This window comes from Amblyomma mixtum, chromosome 1 (genome assembly GCF_055824585.1).
Source record: "Amblyomma mixtum isolate Tamu chromosome 1, ASM5582458v1, whole genome shotgun sequence".
In the NCBI taxonomy this organism is placed as follows: Eukaryota; Metazoa; Arthropoda; class Arachnida; order Ixodida; family Ixodidae; genus Amblyomma; species Amblyomma mixtum.
Window position 1 is genome coordinate 168,845,309 of NC_143012.1, and position 18,993 is coordinate 168,864,301.

Genomic DNA, 18,993 nt, shown 5'->3' on the forward strand with positions numbered 1-18,993 from the left:
CAAGGAAGGTCCTCATGTATGTCCCACTCTTTCAAAAGGTCCATGAGTAAACAACGCAGGCTCTCAGCAGTGTGATTTGCACAAGGTGGCGGCACGCAAGAGCAAAACTTAGAGGCACGAAGTCGTCACTCAACACGTGGCACGTCACAGGCACGTAACTGTCCTCAGCTCGCGACGTCCAGCCGTCAGTTGTGATGGCGACAGAGCCTACAGACAGAGCTGCGTGCTGACAGAGCTGCGTGATGGCGACAGAGGGGCGTGCTGATGACGCTGTGCAGCTTATCACGGACGGAGCGTTTGATAGCTTTGTACATTTCAGGCACGACGGTCCTCGAGAACGTCATGCCTAGGGGGCTCTGGGGGCTCAGCTGTGGCTAGAAAAACGAACTAGCACTTGCCTGTCTTGTCTTTGATGTAGAACGCTGCTGAGAAGGAGATGTTCCGCTCTCATACTCCTTGCGGGCTCCTGAATGCCGTCTGAGGTGGTGATCAAAGGCGTAGTTGTGCTAGCTGGCGTTTTGACAACCGCTACGCACAAGACGCACTTGGACGAGCCTGCCTCTACATGTTCGTAAAAAGCCCGAACACCATTGCGTTTCTTTGTGCATGTCGCAGTCGCTGTTTCACCTTCATTCCTGACGAGGCAGCAAGAGGCGTCGGAGCAGCGGCGTCGATCGGCGCGCAGAAAGTAGCAAGCGGAAAAGACCCGTATAGTTCCGTGTAACTAGTGGTGTGCGGGCAGGAGCAGCGGAACGATAGCGGTGGCGCTGCAGAAGGGCACAATAATTCGTGGAGTAACAGTATAGTGCCCAGAATATACTGGTTATTCTAGGCACTATAGTGATACATGCGACGGGAAAAAGTGAAACGCTGATCCCCTCTAGGGGGCGCAACAACTGATCTCTACGCATATTGTCAGTTGCTGTTTGTTTTCATCAATGACAGTTACGTTTCAACGAGTTTATTTAGTGAACTAGACTGCATGATGCAATATATGAAAGATTACGAATGGCTCAGCGACGCTTCCCTCCGACTTGCGTCCGCGTAGCCCGAGGCGCTTCCCCTGCTGTCGGCTCTTCGAACCAGTTATCGCCGAGTTCGCGAACTACTCATCGTCTTCTTCGTTTCATTGACTTTCGTTCTTTCTCACTTAGCTCGCGTGTTCGCCTCTAGCTGGCTTTAGGCGACCGGAGGTATATAGTGGAGAGATGTGTGAGTATGAGCTGACAACATTCATGCAACTCTCATGTCATGCGCCGCTCGCATAATAAACTTAACCTCAACTATTGACGATGAAAGTGAATCAAATTTTCGGGGAATAGGCATGTAGCGGAACTTCTCGGCAGATTAGAGATGTGCGAGCTATGACACTACTAAGAGAAGTGGCCTTGGCGATTGCAGATGTGCCCAGTGAAGGTCGGCATTATGAATGTTTCCATACGAATGGACCATGTCGTGGCCACGCTGAAGCCTGTAGGCTCTATAAATCGGTGATATTTGCTTCTCGCGTAGGTTGATTGGGGCAGCAAGCTGTGTGTACTCGGAGCTGACGCTGCCATCGATAGAATGGTCGGAAGTAACCGAGGGGTTCATTCATGCCAGTTAATCGAAAAGTATTCGAAAGTTATTCGAAAATTGGCGGAGATATTCGAACAGTTTCGAATAATTTCCAATTTCCACTATTTCATTCGTTTAACGAATTGAATATGAGGATATTCGATTCGATATTCGGAAGTTTCGAATATTCGCACACCTGTACTTAAGGGGTTAACGTCCCGAAGTGACTCAAACTATCATGGACGCCGTAGTGCAGTGCTCCGGATAATTTCGGCAACTTGAGGCTCTCTAACCTGTACTTACATCACACAGTACACAGCCTCATACATTAAGCCTCCCTCGAAATACGACCGCCACGGCCAGGACCGAACCTGCGTCTTTCGGGCCAGAAGCCAAGCAGCATAGCCACTGACCCATCGCGGCGGTTTTGATACGCACAATTATCGTATGGCAGCATGGGTAGATACCGTATAGATACCGTAGATACCCATTTATTGTTTAAGAAGCATACAAGAAAAATAGAACCGCACTGAAACAGCGGAACAAACAGCAGTCTCGAGGTGTGTGTGCCGTACGCGCGCTCGTGAACACTCCTGGCCAGCAGACGACGCGAGCGGGCGTCTACACTAAGGGGGGTTTGACGCTGCTCCGAAAGGTGGCAGCTCTGCTTGATCTCGCGGTCAGTACTTGTGCGCTAGTTATTCTACGGTATGCAAAATCTCTGTGTTGCTAAATACATAACCAATTTGGTTTTCAGTATAAACATCTAGTCCACGATTTCTAAGAGCATGTCATTTGTACGCTTCTTTGTATTTAAACGTTGCTAATACTTGACATCTAGTTTTCTGTTTGCGCATTCTCTTTGTAGATGAAGTATATGAACAGGAGTCATCAATGGCTGAAAAATGTGTGAAACTTGTGTTTTTCTCTTTTGTTATGCGTTATGTATATATTTTTTTAATTTCCCTTGATGCTTGAATTTGCTCTATGCCATTTAGAGGGGCTCGGGGTGCCTCATGCGGAAATCGTTCGCCCTTCTCACTGTGCCTGCTCAAAGCACGGCGATGTAAACAATTCCGACCAACATGAATTGGCTTCCAATCCATAATGTCACACTAGTTGGACGAAGAATTACTGAAGTCAGTTTCTGTCACTGTACCGCTCAGTGCAACTAGCGATGAACTCCAGGAGTTGTGGGGAACATGATCACCGATACCCCCCTCACTCCTTTCCTTGCCCTGAACGGCCACCTCTTGCGCCTCTCCCCCCAGGAGACGAGTGATCGTGGCCACGTTCGCCGTGCTGTCTGCTGCCGGCTGCTGCTTCACGGCTTGGCAGGTGTACGGGACGAAATACACGCCGGTCATCGTCTGGCTGACAGAGACCTTCCAGTGAGCCTTTTTCGCTTGTTCTCCTTTCCGCTGCCGGTGAGCTCATTGGACGGTGAGAATGTAGAGTATGATACACGTGAAGCCACGTGATATATCTAAATGTAGGCCGTCTTAAACAGCCCCATTTTATTTTCAATTATCTAAACAAGGTGAACAATTGGGACATTCTATCATTGTTAACAAAATGCACTTCTTTATTGAGAAAGGATGTATAATTTTGCGTTCACTTCTTTGCAACATTCATTTAGCTCTTTCATTATTCGACAACCTTTATGCTAACAGAGCGAGTGCGCGAGTTTTGTTTCCTGCTGCAAAAGCAGTAGTACAGCGTTTACCGGTACCCTTTTAGCCTGAGAAAAAAACAGGAATTAAATTATAGCATGGCAAAACGGGCCTTTAGAGAAATTTTTTGTCGAATATTTCCTTGCATCTGCGTTACTACCGTTTGTCAAATTTGCTATTCTGTGTTTTCGTCCTGCGTTGGTCTCCAGTTAAAGACATTACCCTGAATTCTGGACAGCCTACAGCCAGTTCCGCTAAGCCTTGCGCGGTATATCACGTTGATTTCTGCAGCCACACGATCATTCTCTCTCTTTCTTAACTCAATCAGATCTTAATATTTTCATCACTCAGAAAAGGCCTTTACGCATTATTGCCAATGCATCCTACACTGAACATAGTGAACCTCTCTTTGAGATCACAAAATGAACAAGGGAGGGGAAAACCTCTGGTTGCTTGAGCCAACGTTTCGACAAGGGGACTTGTCTTCGTCTGGGCAAAGCGTTCATCATTGGCAGGGATTAAATAGGGCCTTCGCTCCGAGGAGGAAGGCCCCGTGGGTGGGGAAGGAAAGTGGTGTGAGAGGGGATGCGTGTCAGGAAGGGGAGGGAGGTGAATCTTGATTCGTTAAGCTGCAATAGTGGAAAAATTTATATCCCGAGGGTGTGTAATGAACAAAGGCTTTGAAGGGGCTGCGACGGGGGGTTGGCGCTGGATGGACCTGAAAAACTCAGATAACAGGATTAGTCAGCGTGGTACAGGGAAATGAGAACAAGGCAAACAAAATAGGCTGGCACGTATGGAAGGAGAACGAAAGGGAGGGTATTTCCAAGGAAGGACAAGGCAGGGGGGGGGAGGGGGGGAATGGCTCGAGTTCAGAGAAAGCCAAAAGGTGGGGGCAGAGGGGGTAACAGGAATGTCAAGGTTTCCGAGAACTGATAGTAGGGGTTTAGGAGAGAAAAAAAAAGGGTGAACAAAGGGAGAGGGTGAGAAGGCCGGAAATGTGGTGGAAGATATGACGTGGGAGGGGTGCAAAGAGCGATAGTATACTCAGAAGTACTTGTATTTGGGCGTGCTGGTTCATAACTTTTCAGGAGGACATAGGGGCGCAACAAAAGACATGGACATAGAAGGAGACAGGGACAAGGGCTTGTCCCTGTCTACCTCCACGCCCGCGCCCCCCATCGCGCCCCCGTGTCCCCCTGAAAAGATAATATACTTATGCGAGGTTCTAGGAAATGGTCTGACCACGTGCAAGACATTTGTTAATTTAAAATGATGCTAACCCTGAAATGTACCTGAGAGATTCCAGGTTTCCTGTGGACATGTTAATCCCTGTTGGTTACAGTGTTTTAAATTTGTGCATTAGGAATGCTTCTCTGTATTTTCTGTCCCTAGTCGATTTGAAGCCTGACTGAAGAATGAAGAATTTGAATTCGTCGAATTTGTGATGGCGTTGATTAAAATGGGTCGACACTGCCTTCTGTTCATTCCGTGTTGTGTCAGCCCGGTGCCCGTTTAATCTGGCACTCATTGTTTGCCCGGTTTCTCCGATATATTGTTTCTGGAAGAAGGAGCACTGGAGCATGTAGATAATATTGGACGATGTGCAGTCAGAACTAGTCTTTATATCGAAACTGAAATCGCTTGCCGTACTTTTAACCGTAGTGTCCCTTTGTAAATGTTTGCATGTCTTGCATCTAGGTCGAGAGCATGAAGTTACTGTCGGTGGTGGTTTCTTACCGAGCCTAGCATGCACCAGGATGTCCTTCAGGTTTGTGTTGCGTCTGTATGTTACCTTTGGTGCGTCGGGAAATATTTTCTTGAGACGGTCGTTACCAGTTAAAATGGTGTGGTATTTCCGCAGGATATTGTTTATGTTTGGAAGCGCGTTTGAGTATATCGTTATAAGTGCAGGAGGTCGTTGACTGTTAGCTTTTGTTCTTTTTTTAAGAACTACATCTTGTTTCAAAGTGGTTGCTCGTTGGAACGCATTATTAAGGGTTGTCTGTGGATGATTTCTGGTGATTAGTGTGTTTTTTAGTGAGTGGAGGTGTTTCATGTAGTCGTCGTCGTCGCTACATATTCTTCTTAGTCTCGTTGCCTGTCCTACGAATATACCTTGTTTGCAGTGTCTTGGATGATGGCTCGTGAAATCTAAGTATTGTTGTCGGTCAGTAGGCTTCCTGTAAAGTGTGGTTTTGAGCTTGCTATTTTCTAAATGGACATTGGTGTCAAGGAAATTGACTTGCGTTTTCGAGGAGTTGAAGGTGAATTTAATGCTGGAGTGGCATGAATTGAAATGTGTGACAAATGCCTTCAGGGTCTCAGCCCCATGCTCCCATATCATGAAAATGTCGTCTATGTAACGCAGGTATATAAGTGGTTTTTTTTAGAAATGAATTTAGAAGTTTAGATTCTAGTACCCCCATAAAAATGTTCGCGTAGGTGGGTGCGAAGGGAGTGCCCATGCTTGTTCCAAATACTTGAAGGTAGTAAGAAGAATCGAATTCAAAGTAGTTGAGTGTTAGCACCAATTCAAGTAGCGTGAGGTACACTTCAGTTTCGTGCAGGTGAGGACTTTCACTTAGAATTTTGGAGAGTGCGTCGATACCTTCATTTATGGGAATATTTGTGTACAAAGCGGCGGCGTCAAGTGTGACAAGTATGCTATCGGCCGGGATAATGGAAGCGTCATTCAGAGACTCTATTATGCGGAGAAAGTGCGGTGTATCCTTGACAAACGAAGGGACGTGGGTGGGAATATCTGCAAGATAGGTGGGTGGGTGCAGGAAAATTCATAAGTTCTCTGTGGGCGTGTTATTGTTTGAAACGATAGGTCTGCCGGGAATATCTGCGGTAAACAAGTCTTCTGCGGGAACCTTATGGATTTTGGGAAGTAGGTAAAAGCGTCCTGCCTGTTTGTTTAGCGGATTTAAGAAGTGGTAGTCGGACTGCGTGATTAGTTTCCTTGATAATAAGTTTGCCAGTTTGTTCAGAATCAATTTGCAGAACTCTGAAGTGGGATCTGAATCTAATTTCCTATAATGACAAGGGTTGTTGAGTTGGCTAAAAGGTTCTTTTTTGTATTTTTCGGCCGGCAGGATAACTATGCTACCTCCTTTGTCTGCAGGCTTAATGACTATATCGGTTCTAGAAGCTAAGTGGTTCAGAGTAGCCTGTTCCGTTGGGGTGACGTTTCTGCGTTTTCGAGCTTGCTTTGTTTGGTCTATAATTTCTTTCGAGACAGATTTAATGTACAAGTCTAGTTCAAGACTCTGCTGCGCTTCCGGCGTCCACGTGCTTTTGGCTTTGAGAGGGATGGGATTAAGGCTGGTTACTTCAGTAGGGTGAGCACGTGTTGACCACGTGTTACAGGAAAGAGCTAGGTTAGTAATCGGGGTGTTCGTTTTTTCGGCAAAGAATTCCTTAATTCGCAATCTTCGCGCAAATTCTGAGAGATCTCTGTGAAGTTCATACTCGTTAAAAATATTGTTAGTTGGACAAAATGTGAGGCCATGCTTCAGAATCCGTTTGTCGCTATCACTTAGGGATTTGGAAATATCGACAATGTTGCTGTCAGTGTCCTGCGGCGGAAAAGGCGTATCTTTTGTCTGTATCGAAATTGGCGGGCGGTTGTTAAACTGTCCAGGTATATTCGTGTGTAGCGGAAATTTATCTCTAATTTGTTTACGCTGTTGTTTATCGTGCAGCTTGCGTTCCTTTCTGGCTACAAAATCTGCTAGTGCCTGGCTTTCGTCCGAATTTAGTTCTATCTTACTAAGTTTATCATCGAGGGAATTTAACTGCTCTTGACAATGTTCTTTTAAAATAACTATGAATGAAAGCGATGCGTCATTTGAAACCTTTTCCCATCGAGCGAGGAGTTCAGGCCTGAGCGCACGGAGGGAGCACCTAACATTAACTCGAAGTCCTTTGGGTATTGTCCTGTGCTGCGAATAGGATTTGTAAGTGTGTAGGTGGAATTGGTAGTGAGTTTGTTTAGTGGCTAGTTTTCTGGCGACCAGGAAAATTCGTCTTTTGGGTTCGGGGCGATTGGTGCTGCCAGATGTAAGTCATCTGTGCTTGCGCCGAGTGGACCTCTTGACGGGTGTTGTGTGTTTAGGGGACTTCTGTTTGGGGCTAGTATCGGTGTCGAGGTCCGCGTCGGTGACAATCTGGGTGCTAGTGTGCGTCACTAATCGCGTAGGTGTCTGTGTGAAGTGGTGGCTTTGTTGTTTAGTGGCTACTTTCGGTGGGATTCCTACGTGCTGTTCCGCTGGTGTGGGATCCACGGTTAGCGTCTGTGTGCCAGCGTCGCGAGTCTCTGGAGTGAACTGTGTGGAGGTGTCCTGAGTCTTAGCGGGGGTAGGCGGTGTTCGTTCCTGAGTGTTGTCGCTTTTGTGGGTGGTCTGTTGTTGAATGTTGGCCAGAGTGGGAGAGGGAGCGTGAGTGGGCTGTAGCGTCCGCTTAAATGTGTTTCTCAGCCGGTACTTTATGTTGTCTGTAATTACTTGGACGTCAAAAAAATTACGGTGAAGTCCATCTCTGGCCAGGAGTGCCTCAGGGTCATGACGGATCTGAGCGTGGTGGATGATTTCAACGTCTTTTTGGTAATGTTCCATGTCCAGCAAAACATTGTTGAGCTTAAACGAGTCATGTGCGTGAGCTGCGAGTTGGCGGGATTGTGGCATATCTGTGGTGCAAGTTGACTACCCTAGGAAGCACGGTTGTCAGGTGCAGTTTCGTGTTTGGTCTGTTGGCATGGATCTCGTGTACCAGTGTATTCATGGCCTCAATGGTCTGTTCCACACTGCTGTGTTTCAGGTCATTAGTCCCGCAGTGAATGACGAAGTGCGTGATGTTCTGTGGTGCTGCGGCTATCAGTTTCCTTATGTCATTGGTTTTGGCGCCGCTCTGAAACCTAATGTGTGGTGCATGTTCTCCGGGAGGAAAGTGATTGTGGATGTGCTTATATTGACTATCACCTATCAACGCTACATGTGCCAATGAAAGAAGGGGGAGAGGCTTACCTTGTTCCGTCATCTTCACTTGACTGGAGTCCATGGTAGAGAGAGGGTGCGGTAGATGGTCCTTGGCGATCACAAAATGAACAAGGGAGGGGAAAACCTCAGGTTGCTAGAGCGAACGTTTCGACAAGGGGACTTGTCTTCGTCTGGGCAAAGCGTTCATCATTGGCAGGGATTAAATAGGGCCTTCGCTCCGAGGAGGAAGGCCCCGGGGGTGGGGAAGGAAAGTGGTGTGAGAGGGGATGCGTGTCAGGAAGGGGAGGGAGGTGAATCTTGATTCGTTAAGCTGCAATAGTGGAAAAACTTATATCCCGAGGGTGTGTAATGAACAAAGGCTTTGAAGGGGCTGTGACGGGGGTTGGCGTTGGATGGACCTGAAAAACTCAGATAAGAGGATTAGTCAGCGTGGCACAGGGAAATGAGAACAAGGCAAACAAAATAGGCTGGCACTGGAAGGAGAAAGAAAGGGGGGGCATTTCCAAGGAAGGACAAGGCAGGGGGGGAGGGGGGAATGGCTCGAGTTCAGAGGAAGCCAAAAGGTGGGGGCAGAGGGGGTAACAGGAATGTCAAGGTTTCCGAGAACTGATAGTAGGGGTTTAGGTGAAAAAAAATCCTTTGTGCAACTTTGTGCTGCTAATAATGCAGACTCAAAAGAAACATTTCATAGCATAAGCCCGGCCAAAACACAAATTCGTGCAGTCACTTCTTTTGTGTCCCCAGAAAAGACTGCGCTATCTACCTCCTCCTCCTTTGCCATCTGCCAACGGACGCTGCTAAGGCCTCATGTGCCACCACGTTTCAGCGGAAGCCGCGCTCCCAAAGAATTTTTGAATATTAACGTTTGTCGCCGGTATAAACCAAGCGTGCAGCTAGTCGCCACAAAAATGAAAACAGATTTGAAGCAGCGCAAGGCCAAAAGCCAAAGAAGAGAGCAGAGAAAGAAACGGAAGAAACGGACGGCCTTGCGCTGCTTCAAATCAAACAATGAATAACCAACTCGCCCATCAGCTTGTGCTGAAAACAGATAAGTTCTATGCAGGGGTTCAAGCATCTCTAACGGCCCAAAAGGCGAACTTTATGAAGTGTACGTGCAAATTACAGTATTTACATCGAATCTAGGCCAGCCACGATTCCAAATAGACACCCATAAATAGATGTCCAAAAAAAAAAACTTTTCCTCGAATGTAAGCAGGCCGAAAAAATAACGAAGAGCGACAACGTGGCCATCATCCAAAAACCGCCTTTATTTCCAAGAACTTTCTCCCGCTCACTCGTCCTCGTCGCCGCTGACGTTATCACAGTTTTTTTTGGTACAGTGCCCATTATTCCATGCCACAAGTGCGTTAGAAATGCTGCACTTTCGCAACAAAGACACAACAAAGCTTTCCGGGATGTCACCTCAAGCTGCAGCAATTCAGCTGCACTCTAAGCAGGAAGGAGTAAAATAGCAGTAAGCTGTCCTCTATTGTACACCCTTTTTTAAAAGGGTGTGCGCTAGAGGACAGTTTACTCACATTTTGCTCCCATATAGGGGTATACCTGTTTAGAGTGTAACTACATCTCCTAGAAACGCGCGCTTGATGCGGCCTGATGGAATTTGCTTGTGTGTTTTACTCAGCCTGTCTACACAGAACTTGGGAAGCCTGTCCTTAGGCAGTAGGTGGCCCCTCATGTCGCCAGGTATTATTGCGAGATCGATACTGGCTGTGAGAAGCGCACCTTTTAGCCCGTCGGTAGGTGTCCGCGGTAAGAATCCAGGAGGAGGAGAGAATATTTGAATAAGAGGGGCCCCTGGACACAGCTTCACACCATCCTTACCCATTCTTCAACCATTTCGCTCGCCATCCATCTATTTCCATGAGTGCGAACAATTACACTCCTCAGGATTACTTCTCGAGCCAGAGGCGTCTTCTTTTTGAAAATTATATAGGCCAGCAGCTTATGGACATCCTCCGTGCAGCACGACATCACTGCCCTGCGCTGCTTCTCGTCAACTAGCCGAGCGCATTTTTGCTTCCTTTGCACCTTTCTCGTTCACGGTGCACGCCACTGGCGTACCAAACCATGCGGCGTTCGATGGGCTTTCCCGATTTGCCGTAGAACGAAGCCCTCTTCTTAATGAGAAATCGCCGAAATGCAATAAGCTTTTTCTTTAAGCCGCTCGGCAGCTTCTGAAAAATGGGCGTCCGACGCAGGAGGCTGAAATGAAAGCACTTCATAACCTTCTGCAACCAGCCCCGGCTGTCTTTTTACTGATCTCACGGAATGCCTCGCTCTCTTGCCAGCTCTCTCGCTCTGGCCTGTAGCACTTCTGTGGTGACTGGAACTGCCGCTTACATCCACAATTTCACGCACAATGCAAGTGGTGATTCCACTTACAGATGGCGGCCTTTCTTCGGGCCCGTGAAGGCCCTCCTCATTGCAGACCAAGCAAAAAGTTCATCACGCTGCCACCTCCAACGGCGAGCATTCTTTTCGTCCACGCCGAAGTCGTAACCAGGTCGAATGTTTCAAGGCTGCCCTGCAGTAAACTGAACTTGTCGCTTGAAGGCGGCATTATAATGACACCGTATGCATGGGATTATGATTTCGGTTTAAAAACCATGGGTTTTTGAAAACCGTGCACTGCCGCGGAACGTGCCCAGACCACTACAGCAAGAGAAAACGAGCTGAAAATGGCAGCCAGTGATCGTGTCTGCTTCAGTAGGCAGCGGCTACGGACAGTAAAGGCTACAGTGCCGCCTTCTCTTGGCACCTTTTTGGGTGCCACCTGCGTGCTACTTTTTTTTTCGTTCTTAGGCGTTGTTGTCATATTGTATTAGGAGTTCCATATCTGATGTTTTAAAAAGCCAACTGTCTGGATTCCAAATAATTGTCTTACTTTTAGGTATTCAAATTTAAACGTGGTCAAACATGCGGCCAACATGAATAACGTCCATAACGCACAGTAATCTCACACAGTTATCTCCTCTTGACTTGATGTGGTATGCCTCTAGAGGCATACCACATCCAGGCAAGTGGAGATAACTGTGTGAGTGACACCTCCGTTTCACTGTACAACGCGTAAAAGAATTGTTTGGACCGTTTTTGATGGATTGTCGCGCAGGGTTCGATTTGCCTCTTATCCTCTCTTTCCCCTCTTTGTAGGCACGTGTGCACACTGCCTCTAAAGCGGCACTGAATCGAGTAAACACCAGTTGATAGTTTGCGCTCTTTCAGTCTCGCTCGTGTTTTTTTCCTGTGTGTGTCTTTTGTGCGCAATTCGTACCTACAACTGAATATTTGGAAAGCAAAGTTTCCTCCCGCCCGCCCCCCCAACCCCCACTTCGTTCAAGCCAGGACTGTCTTCCTTCTGTGTATAGAATGATGTCCTCGAGAAGAACTACACTGCGTACAAAACAGCCTGCCTCGTTTATTGTACCTGCAAATCTGCATGAAGTTCTCCAGGCTTCACACGACGAGCTGACAGCAGCACATCGCGGGTTTTTTCACTCCCTCCGTCACATTGATGACAAGTATTACTGGCCCCAACTTTCTACTTATGCCGCATATTATGAGAAAATCTACCGAGATTGTCAGCGACGAAAGACCCTTCCCAGCCGACCAGCAGGATTTCTGAACCCCACTGAATCTCCCTTAAGGTTCTTTCAGCAGGTCGGCATGGACTTGCTTCGCCCTTTCCCGAAGTCAACGTCTGGAAATATGTGCATCATCTGACTACCTGACCCACTACGCCGAGGCAAAAGTCCTATCGAGCGGAACAGCAGCAGATGTCGCCAGATTTTCGTGGAGTGCATCCATCTCCGACACGGCGTCCCCGTTGTGCTCATTACGGACAGAAAAAGAGCATTCACGGCATAACTAACGCAAGCCACCCTGCGTTACAGCCAAATCGGTCACCGGAGGACAACAGCATACCATCCGCTGACCAACGAATTGACCGAGCGCCTGAACAAAACCATAGCCGATATGCTCGCCAAGTATTTTGATGCCAAACACAAGACCTGGGACGTCGTCCTGCCTGACATTGTATTCGCCTACAGCGCCGCAGTGCGGGAGACCATCCAGATGATGCCTTTTAGGCTCATCCATGGCACGGAGGCCACGACTACGCTAGACGTCGTGCTGCCCAACGTTACCGAAGAAGATAACGTCGATGTCGCCACCTGCCTTCAACGTGCAGAAGAAGCTCGAAGACTTGCCCGATTACAGATCAAAGGCCAGCAGCGGACCGACGCCAGACGCTGCAACCTACGAAGACGCAACGCATAATACAAGCCAGCAGACCGAGTCTTGGTTTGGACGCCCATTCGCTGCCGCGTATTTTGTGAAAAGCTTTGGCGCCGCTACTTCGGCTCGCACAAGGTTCTTCGTCGGCTAGGTGAACTTGGACTATGAAGCCGTCACTGTTGAAATGGCTGCATCCCGGCGACGCCATGTACGACTAGAAGCTGTCCATTTGGTCCGTCGAAAGCACTATTGCGCGCGCTAAAGGACGCTGTGTTTTCACACTCGGTGTTTAGTTTCGCATAGTGCGTGTTATTTATTTGTAGTCGCCTATTGTTTTAAAGCATCGGGTCGATGCGTCTTTGAGAAGGGAGCAATGCCGCGAATCTTTGTAGTGACTGTTTTTTTTAAATTTCAAAGGTGCAGACACGCTGCTTTATCGTTTTTTTTTTCTGATGCAAGACGCACCCATATTTATCTCAGTTGCTCGCATCCAGGCATAGCCCATTCTACTTTGTTTCAGAATGTTGTAGTTGCTTTCCACGTTTTATTTCGAAAGTTCTCTAGCAGCATTACAATGAGCGCAGCCGATAGTGGCGGACATTCGGTTCGAGGACAGCCGAGCACTCTTGTTGCTACGCCGCCACTCACTTATTCAGTTCCTTGCAGGTGTAAGTCAGGCCAAATAAAGAGTTTTGTTTAGAAGCCATTTTTGCTGTCTTCCTGCTCTGTGGACTGCAGTCGCCACTACGTGAAAATATAAACCCACCGCGCACACCACCGGCTGAAATAACAAACAAAGCAATAAATGACCGATGAAAGTGCTCCAATAAAGGCTAGTACCATTTCTTTCGTAGAGAAGAGAATAGCTACTGTTTTTGGAACAGGCCAGACATTATACCTAGGGATGCTTGCACACAAAGAAATAGCAGCAGCAAAACACACAACATTATTATTACGTTTGAAAGGAAATTTGAAAAACAAGAAAAACCTACACTCCTCCGCGGAGACAAGACGCCGTTAAATGTGAACTGTCTCAGAGCGATATTGCTTGAATGAAACCAACAATTGATTCTTCAGCTATCTCTCTTGTTTACCCTACCCTTAACGTTCTACCTTTTCCCGTTTTGGCCATGTCTCATTTATTCTCCTCTCTAAATTTGAGTTTCTAGTTTTGTGTGAAGAAATCTTCGTCTGGTGATGTTGAAATCGTCACCTTTAATGCGTATTTCACGGTCTTTGATAATGCCTACTTTTCTGACAGATGACAGAATTATAAACCCGGGAGGCAAAGTGTAGTTCCCAATGGAAACCATGTTCGCAAATGACCTGATTTTAATTGCACAAGCCGATCTTACCAGAGCTGAGCTTTTGCGATAGTTCATCATATGAAAGAATATCGCTGCGTGCGAGGTCAGAGCACGTGTTTTATTCCATACTGTAGCGCACCTCCTGCCCCGATCTCCCCTCGCCCTGGGCTCTAGCACTACTCTTTTTAACACGTTGAGTTTAGCCAAAGAGCACCACAGTAGAGTGCCACCCTATGCACGGCTCACATGTTTAAGAATGACATATCTATTTTAAAAAAAATGCGCTTAACTTTCATATAGCAAGCTTATCAAACCGCGTTGTGAGAAGCATTTTTCAGACCTCAGCAAAGGTTTTCAGTAGTATGATTGATCTTCCAAACAGTGTTGCCTCAAACGCAGTGTGCAGTACGCTAAAGCGAAATTTGAAAACTAGGTTTCGCATTTTAGGCTGATTTCGCTGAAATTTCACAGGGACCAAGTGGACATGGTAACTGACGTCTACATGCTTCCCACCTACCACGCTGCTTGCTATTTCGGCGGCTGCATCACTTTCTATGTTGTGGAACACTACAAGAACAAAAAGATATCGAAGGTGAGCTATAGAGTTTACCGAGTTTGCATGCAATGGAACGACAAAGTTGGCCCGTAAGTGGAGTTCGCTGTACCGTGCTGCTATCAGTTTAAGAGTGAACGTTGGAACCCCTCGAAACAACGTATACTACAGATCTTTTCACATTCACCTTTTTGGGCGGAGCCATATTTCCTCAGGGCTATGCCAGGAGCGTTCTGATTGGCGGATTTCATGCAGGCATCTACTGAGCATGCGCAGCACAGTCCAACACGCACGCGCGCTCAATCAAGCTGTCAGCAATGAAAAGATATATTATATACAAATGCACTGAGAAGTAAAAAGAGCTCCAAGATTTTAATCGATAAGGTAGCTTTGTTTTGTTTCCTTTAATCTCAGTTTTGTTTACTGGTGTTGGTTCTTTCTTTTGCTAGTCACTACCACTGTAATGACTGAGTTGGCGATTCAGGCTAGTTTTGCATATAGGCCATTTCGGAAGTGCTGCAATTAAACGCCGACGCAGGAATACACACAAGGACGACCGTTACACCCAACTGACTCATTCAGTGACACTCTCACGCTATGTCTTCAACGCCAAATGTCTTGGCGAGATCTCGGTTCTAAGCGCAAGACTGAAGCAAATAAATTTTATAGACAGACTGACCAAGGGCACTGAAAGCAGTTCGCAAAACGACCAGGACGTATTCTTTAGTGCGAAAAAGTATAAGGTAAACATGTTCCTAAGCGATTGGCAATAGTGTGTGCCGTGTTTCTGCAAGAAATGCAACCTACGCAACGTAGCTGACGATTTTCTGATTAAAAACTGTCAACAAGTGTTAGATTTTGTTATGTTCAACCGCGACAAAATCCTTAGGATTTGTCAATCGATGGCAAAGATCTCCATTATTGGTTGCGGCATACCTCTCTGCTAGTATATGTTGAAGACAACATTGACACCTTCGCAGTCGACGCCCTCCAAAACAAAACAGGCGTTTTATCTGCAGTTCCCTTAGATATGATTCAGTATAAAGTAGAAAAAATATCGTCATAAGCAGGAATAAGAAGCTCTAGCTAAAAAAGGAAGGAGTGTGAATTACGTCGTGTTTGGCACTTAGTGTCGGTGCCTTTTTTTACGCCACCTCTATGAAACTTTTCTAGGTCACTCCGACGGTTGAAATGATCATAAAATATTCAGATTCGTTGATGACTTCTTAATTTTCATTGACAGGCTTCCGAATGTTCTTCACTATGGGGCCAGCTATAATTTAGCTGGCGCTCAAAATTGCCTCAGTCAAATAATACCAACCCACGAACTGCCATGCGGCGGGAAAATTCGCTTTATAGACATTAAGTTTCCGCTAAATGACAGCTATGCTTGTTGGAGCTATGAACCTAGCGCCAGTAAGCCCCTTATAGCGTTTAACCTCACCCATTATAAGTGAGTAAAGCCAGGAGCAGAGGCATCTTGCTTTAAGAACGATCTAGGAAAACCTTGCCTCCAGTGCATGGTCATGAGTTTTTCAAAACATGTAAAACGCTTATCCGAAGCAGACTACACTGTTTCACCGCTTGTGCCGATAGTAGAATGCATTCTGAGGCGCTTGTGCGATCATGAAGTGAAGCATCCCCAGGCAGCAAATGCAAAGAAAATCGTCGCTCTGATTGCATGTGTTCACGCCGTTTCACGCAAGGTAAATATTTGGCATAGGTTTAGACTCATGGTGTTTAGCGTCGCTAAGGCTATAAGAGACGCACGTCGTAGTGGAGGGCTCTTAATAGTTTCGACCACCCAGGTAGCACATGACAGTGGGCCAATATTAGAATACCGTTGGCAAAGCATGGCCCTAAGTAGGTCCAGAGTTCCCAATGAGTATCTAATATTGGTTGAACCACTCATTACCGCTTCCAATGATGGCCCTGGCTGTCCATCGCGTCCCCAGTACTGGCTGTGCCATTACAATATCCTGGCCATCATGGCCCTGATTAGCCAGAATTTTTTCACTCGTTGTCATTGTCAGGTGTACCATCACAAAATCCTGGCTATCATGGCCAGAATTTTCCCGCTGTTTGCAATTGTCGGTTGTGGCACCTTAAAATCATGGCTGTCACGGGCCATCTTAGCCAGAGTTCCCCCACTGTTTACCAGATTTCGCTATGCCATTTAAGAAAGCTGTCTATGTTGTCCTATAACGTTGCCTTCACTCATCGAGTGTTAAAAGTATACTGGCATCTCCCTTGTGGCATCTCCTAAAACGATATGGCAACGTTCTATATTGCTACAAGAAAGAGCGATAGTTTCTATAATTTTTGGGACTCGTAAAAAGTCACCTGAGCTATCGGTAAGAGGTGTGAGACCTCTTGTATAAATCTGTCTCATCTCAGTTTAACTATATTTGGCATGTATACGTTGCCAAAGTAGACGTTTTACGTTAATCGTTGAGGTCAAAATGCATGTTCCTGGAGCACATTACAGCAAACGAGCAGTATTAGAGTAGTAGCGCAGTGCTATTGCTCCACTGCTACTACTGCAATTCTGTCATAACACCCGTGCTACGCGGACTTTTAAATGGTATTTGAGTCGAATGGTATTCCGCACTTCTAATGGCATCTGGAAGGGCATCTGGCATTCGGAACATTCAAAACGAATAATGGATTAGTGAAAGTGCATTCGCTAAACCAACATTGTGCGCAGTTGTAGCAATGTCCAGAAACGAAGCAGTCGCCTCGTCATTTATAATTATGCACTGCGCATGTAAAATATTAGGCCGGTGCTTCATAAACGCACGCGGACAACGCGCTAAGAGATTCGTGCGCTTCCCTACATCGTGAACAGTGATCGCGCCTTTCCCATGTTTTCTGATTTGGCATTTCCTTCCTTTTCTGCGAATCGTAATGTTGAAAATTGTTGTTTTTGCGCATTTTATTCTTCTGTTGCGTAATTTGCATTGAGCGCTATATCGCTCTTGCTCGCTTCTTTATATATTTACTCGCAAGTTTTTTTTTTGCATTCGAACATCATCTTTATTGATGAAAACCATCGGTAGTAGTTTCGAACCACATTTCAGCATGCTTTTCTTTGTTTTTGCTATTTTTTGCGAAATTTTCCGGCCAGCAAAGAATTTCAGGATTCTTCGACGACCACCGAATAGATCGACTGACAGTTGTTGTTGTCACCTAGCTTGTTCGGCACTTGTACAGTACATGAAACTATGAAAGAGCGCGCATTCTGCTTGGATATTTTTATTGCTTGATATTTTCGTTGTTTTGTGGTAACATTTTAAGCAATCTTGAACTAACAGAAGCCACATCATACTTCCCTGAAAAATACGCGAGTGTCTGAAGTCGTTTAGGCGAAATCCATCGTGAAGCTCCACGTTTTTAACTTCAAAATTTTCAAGCTTTTGCTGCGGCTTTGTAACAATACTTTCACGCTTCCGTGTTTCCCATCCACTTGTTTCTTACAGATATTTCCTTGCGTACTGCCTTGGCTAATTCTCTGAAAATTCCTAATCCCTTTCATATGTTTTCGCCCCATCCTCTCTCGCTTTCGAGTCCAATATCTCCCCACCTTTTCACCCGGCCGCGCTGTTTTCCAGGTAGCAATAAACGGGTCTTTTTACAGGGATTCTTTGGCGCCGTCATTTATCAATATTTCGTAGGCAGTATGGCACATCCACAGTGCCGGTCATTGGCGAGGGGGACACAGCGCTGTTGTGTCCCCCTCTTGTTCTGTGCCGTCGGTGCGCTGTAATAATGAATGAAAGAATGGCGAGTGGGTTATATTACATGTGTCGATTTTCGAAAACAGGATAATCAATGCTCGAAAGCTGGATACCATTAATCGAAAGCTGCATACCAATGTTTCAAAGTTGGATGCCAGTACGAGACTTTTACTGGCCCCTACTGCAGAACGAACGCCGGGCCTGCGTTGGTCCCTCGATTGGCCGTACGTTGGCCCTAAACTGGGATGAAAGAGGGCCAATGTGTCAAAATGGTAGCGCTCGGCCAAAATGACAGTGTAGGACCGATGTTTGTGCCAGTTTTTGCCAACAATTGCCCGACTTTCGACCAATGGGGTTGTGCTGCCTGGGCACCTGGAGTTCTTCAACAGGCACTGGCGTCGCACAGTACACGGGCCTCTTGTATTTCGCCCCCATTGAAATGTGAGCGCCGCGACCGGGACTGAACACAACGCGGTTCTTTGAGCTCTTTTTGTCACTTTTGGCGAAAGTAAAGAAAGTATACCGTCATAATCAGTTTGGTGAGCTCATTTAAAAAATGTTGTTACTTTTTTATTATGTCAATTATTTGCCAAGGTGTTACAAAGTTAAATACCATATCAGCGACAAGGGAAGCAGTTGTGCTAGGATTATTCCCATGGTGGCTCTGAGAAGAAAGTCTGTATACATTAACGCAGAGAGCTTTTCTTCACTTTCAGTGAAGACAAAAGGTGCTCACAGAAGAATTTGATCCAAAATGTGGCAAAGTTCTTGTCGTTTGGTCTTGCAGAGTTGGAAAAATTGTCTTATTTAAAGAAATGCTAAACTACCGCATGCAGTCTTCAAACTTCTGGAGTTATGTGGTTCGTGAGTAAAATTTAATGAACTCTATTTTCTTGTGGGCTTGAAGAG

At 46.3% G+C, this 18,993-nt stretch overlaps 1 protein-coding gene across 1 annotated transcript in view; it reads left to right on the forward strand.

Annotated features, from left to right (window-relative positions):
* LOC149369738 (O-acyltransferase like protein-like) overlaps window positions 1–18,993 on the forward strand; it is a 109,884-nt gene that overhangs the window by 65,434 nt on the left and 25,457 nt on the right. The window contains exons 11-12 of the mRNA XM_089576279.1: window positions 2,829–2,948; window positions 14,266–14,386. Coding sequence (XP_089432405.1) covers window positions 2,829–2,948; window positions 14,266–14,386 — 241 coding nt within the window. The remainder of the gene's footprint in view (window positions 1–2,828; window positions 2,949–14,265; window positions 14,387–18,993) is intronic.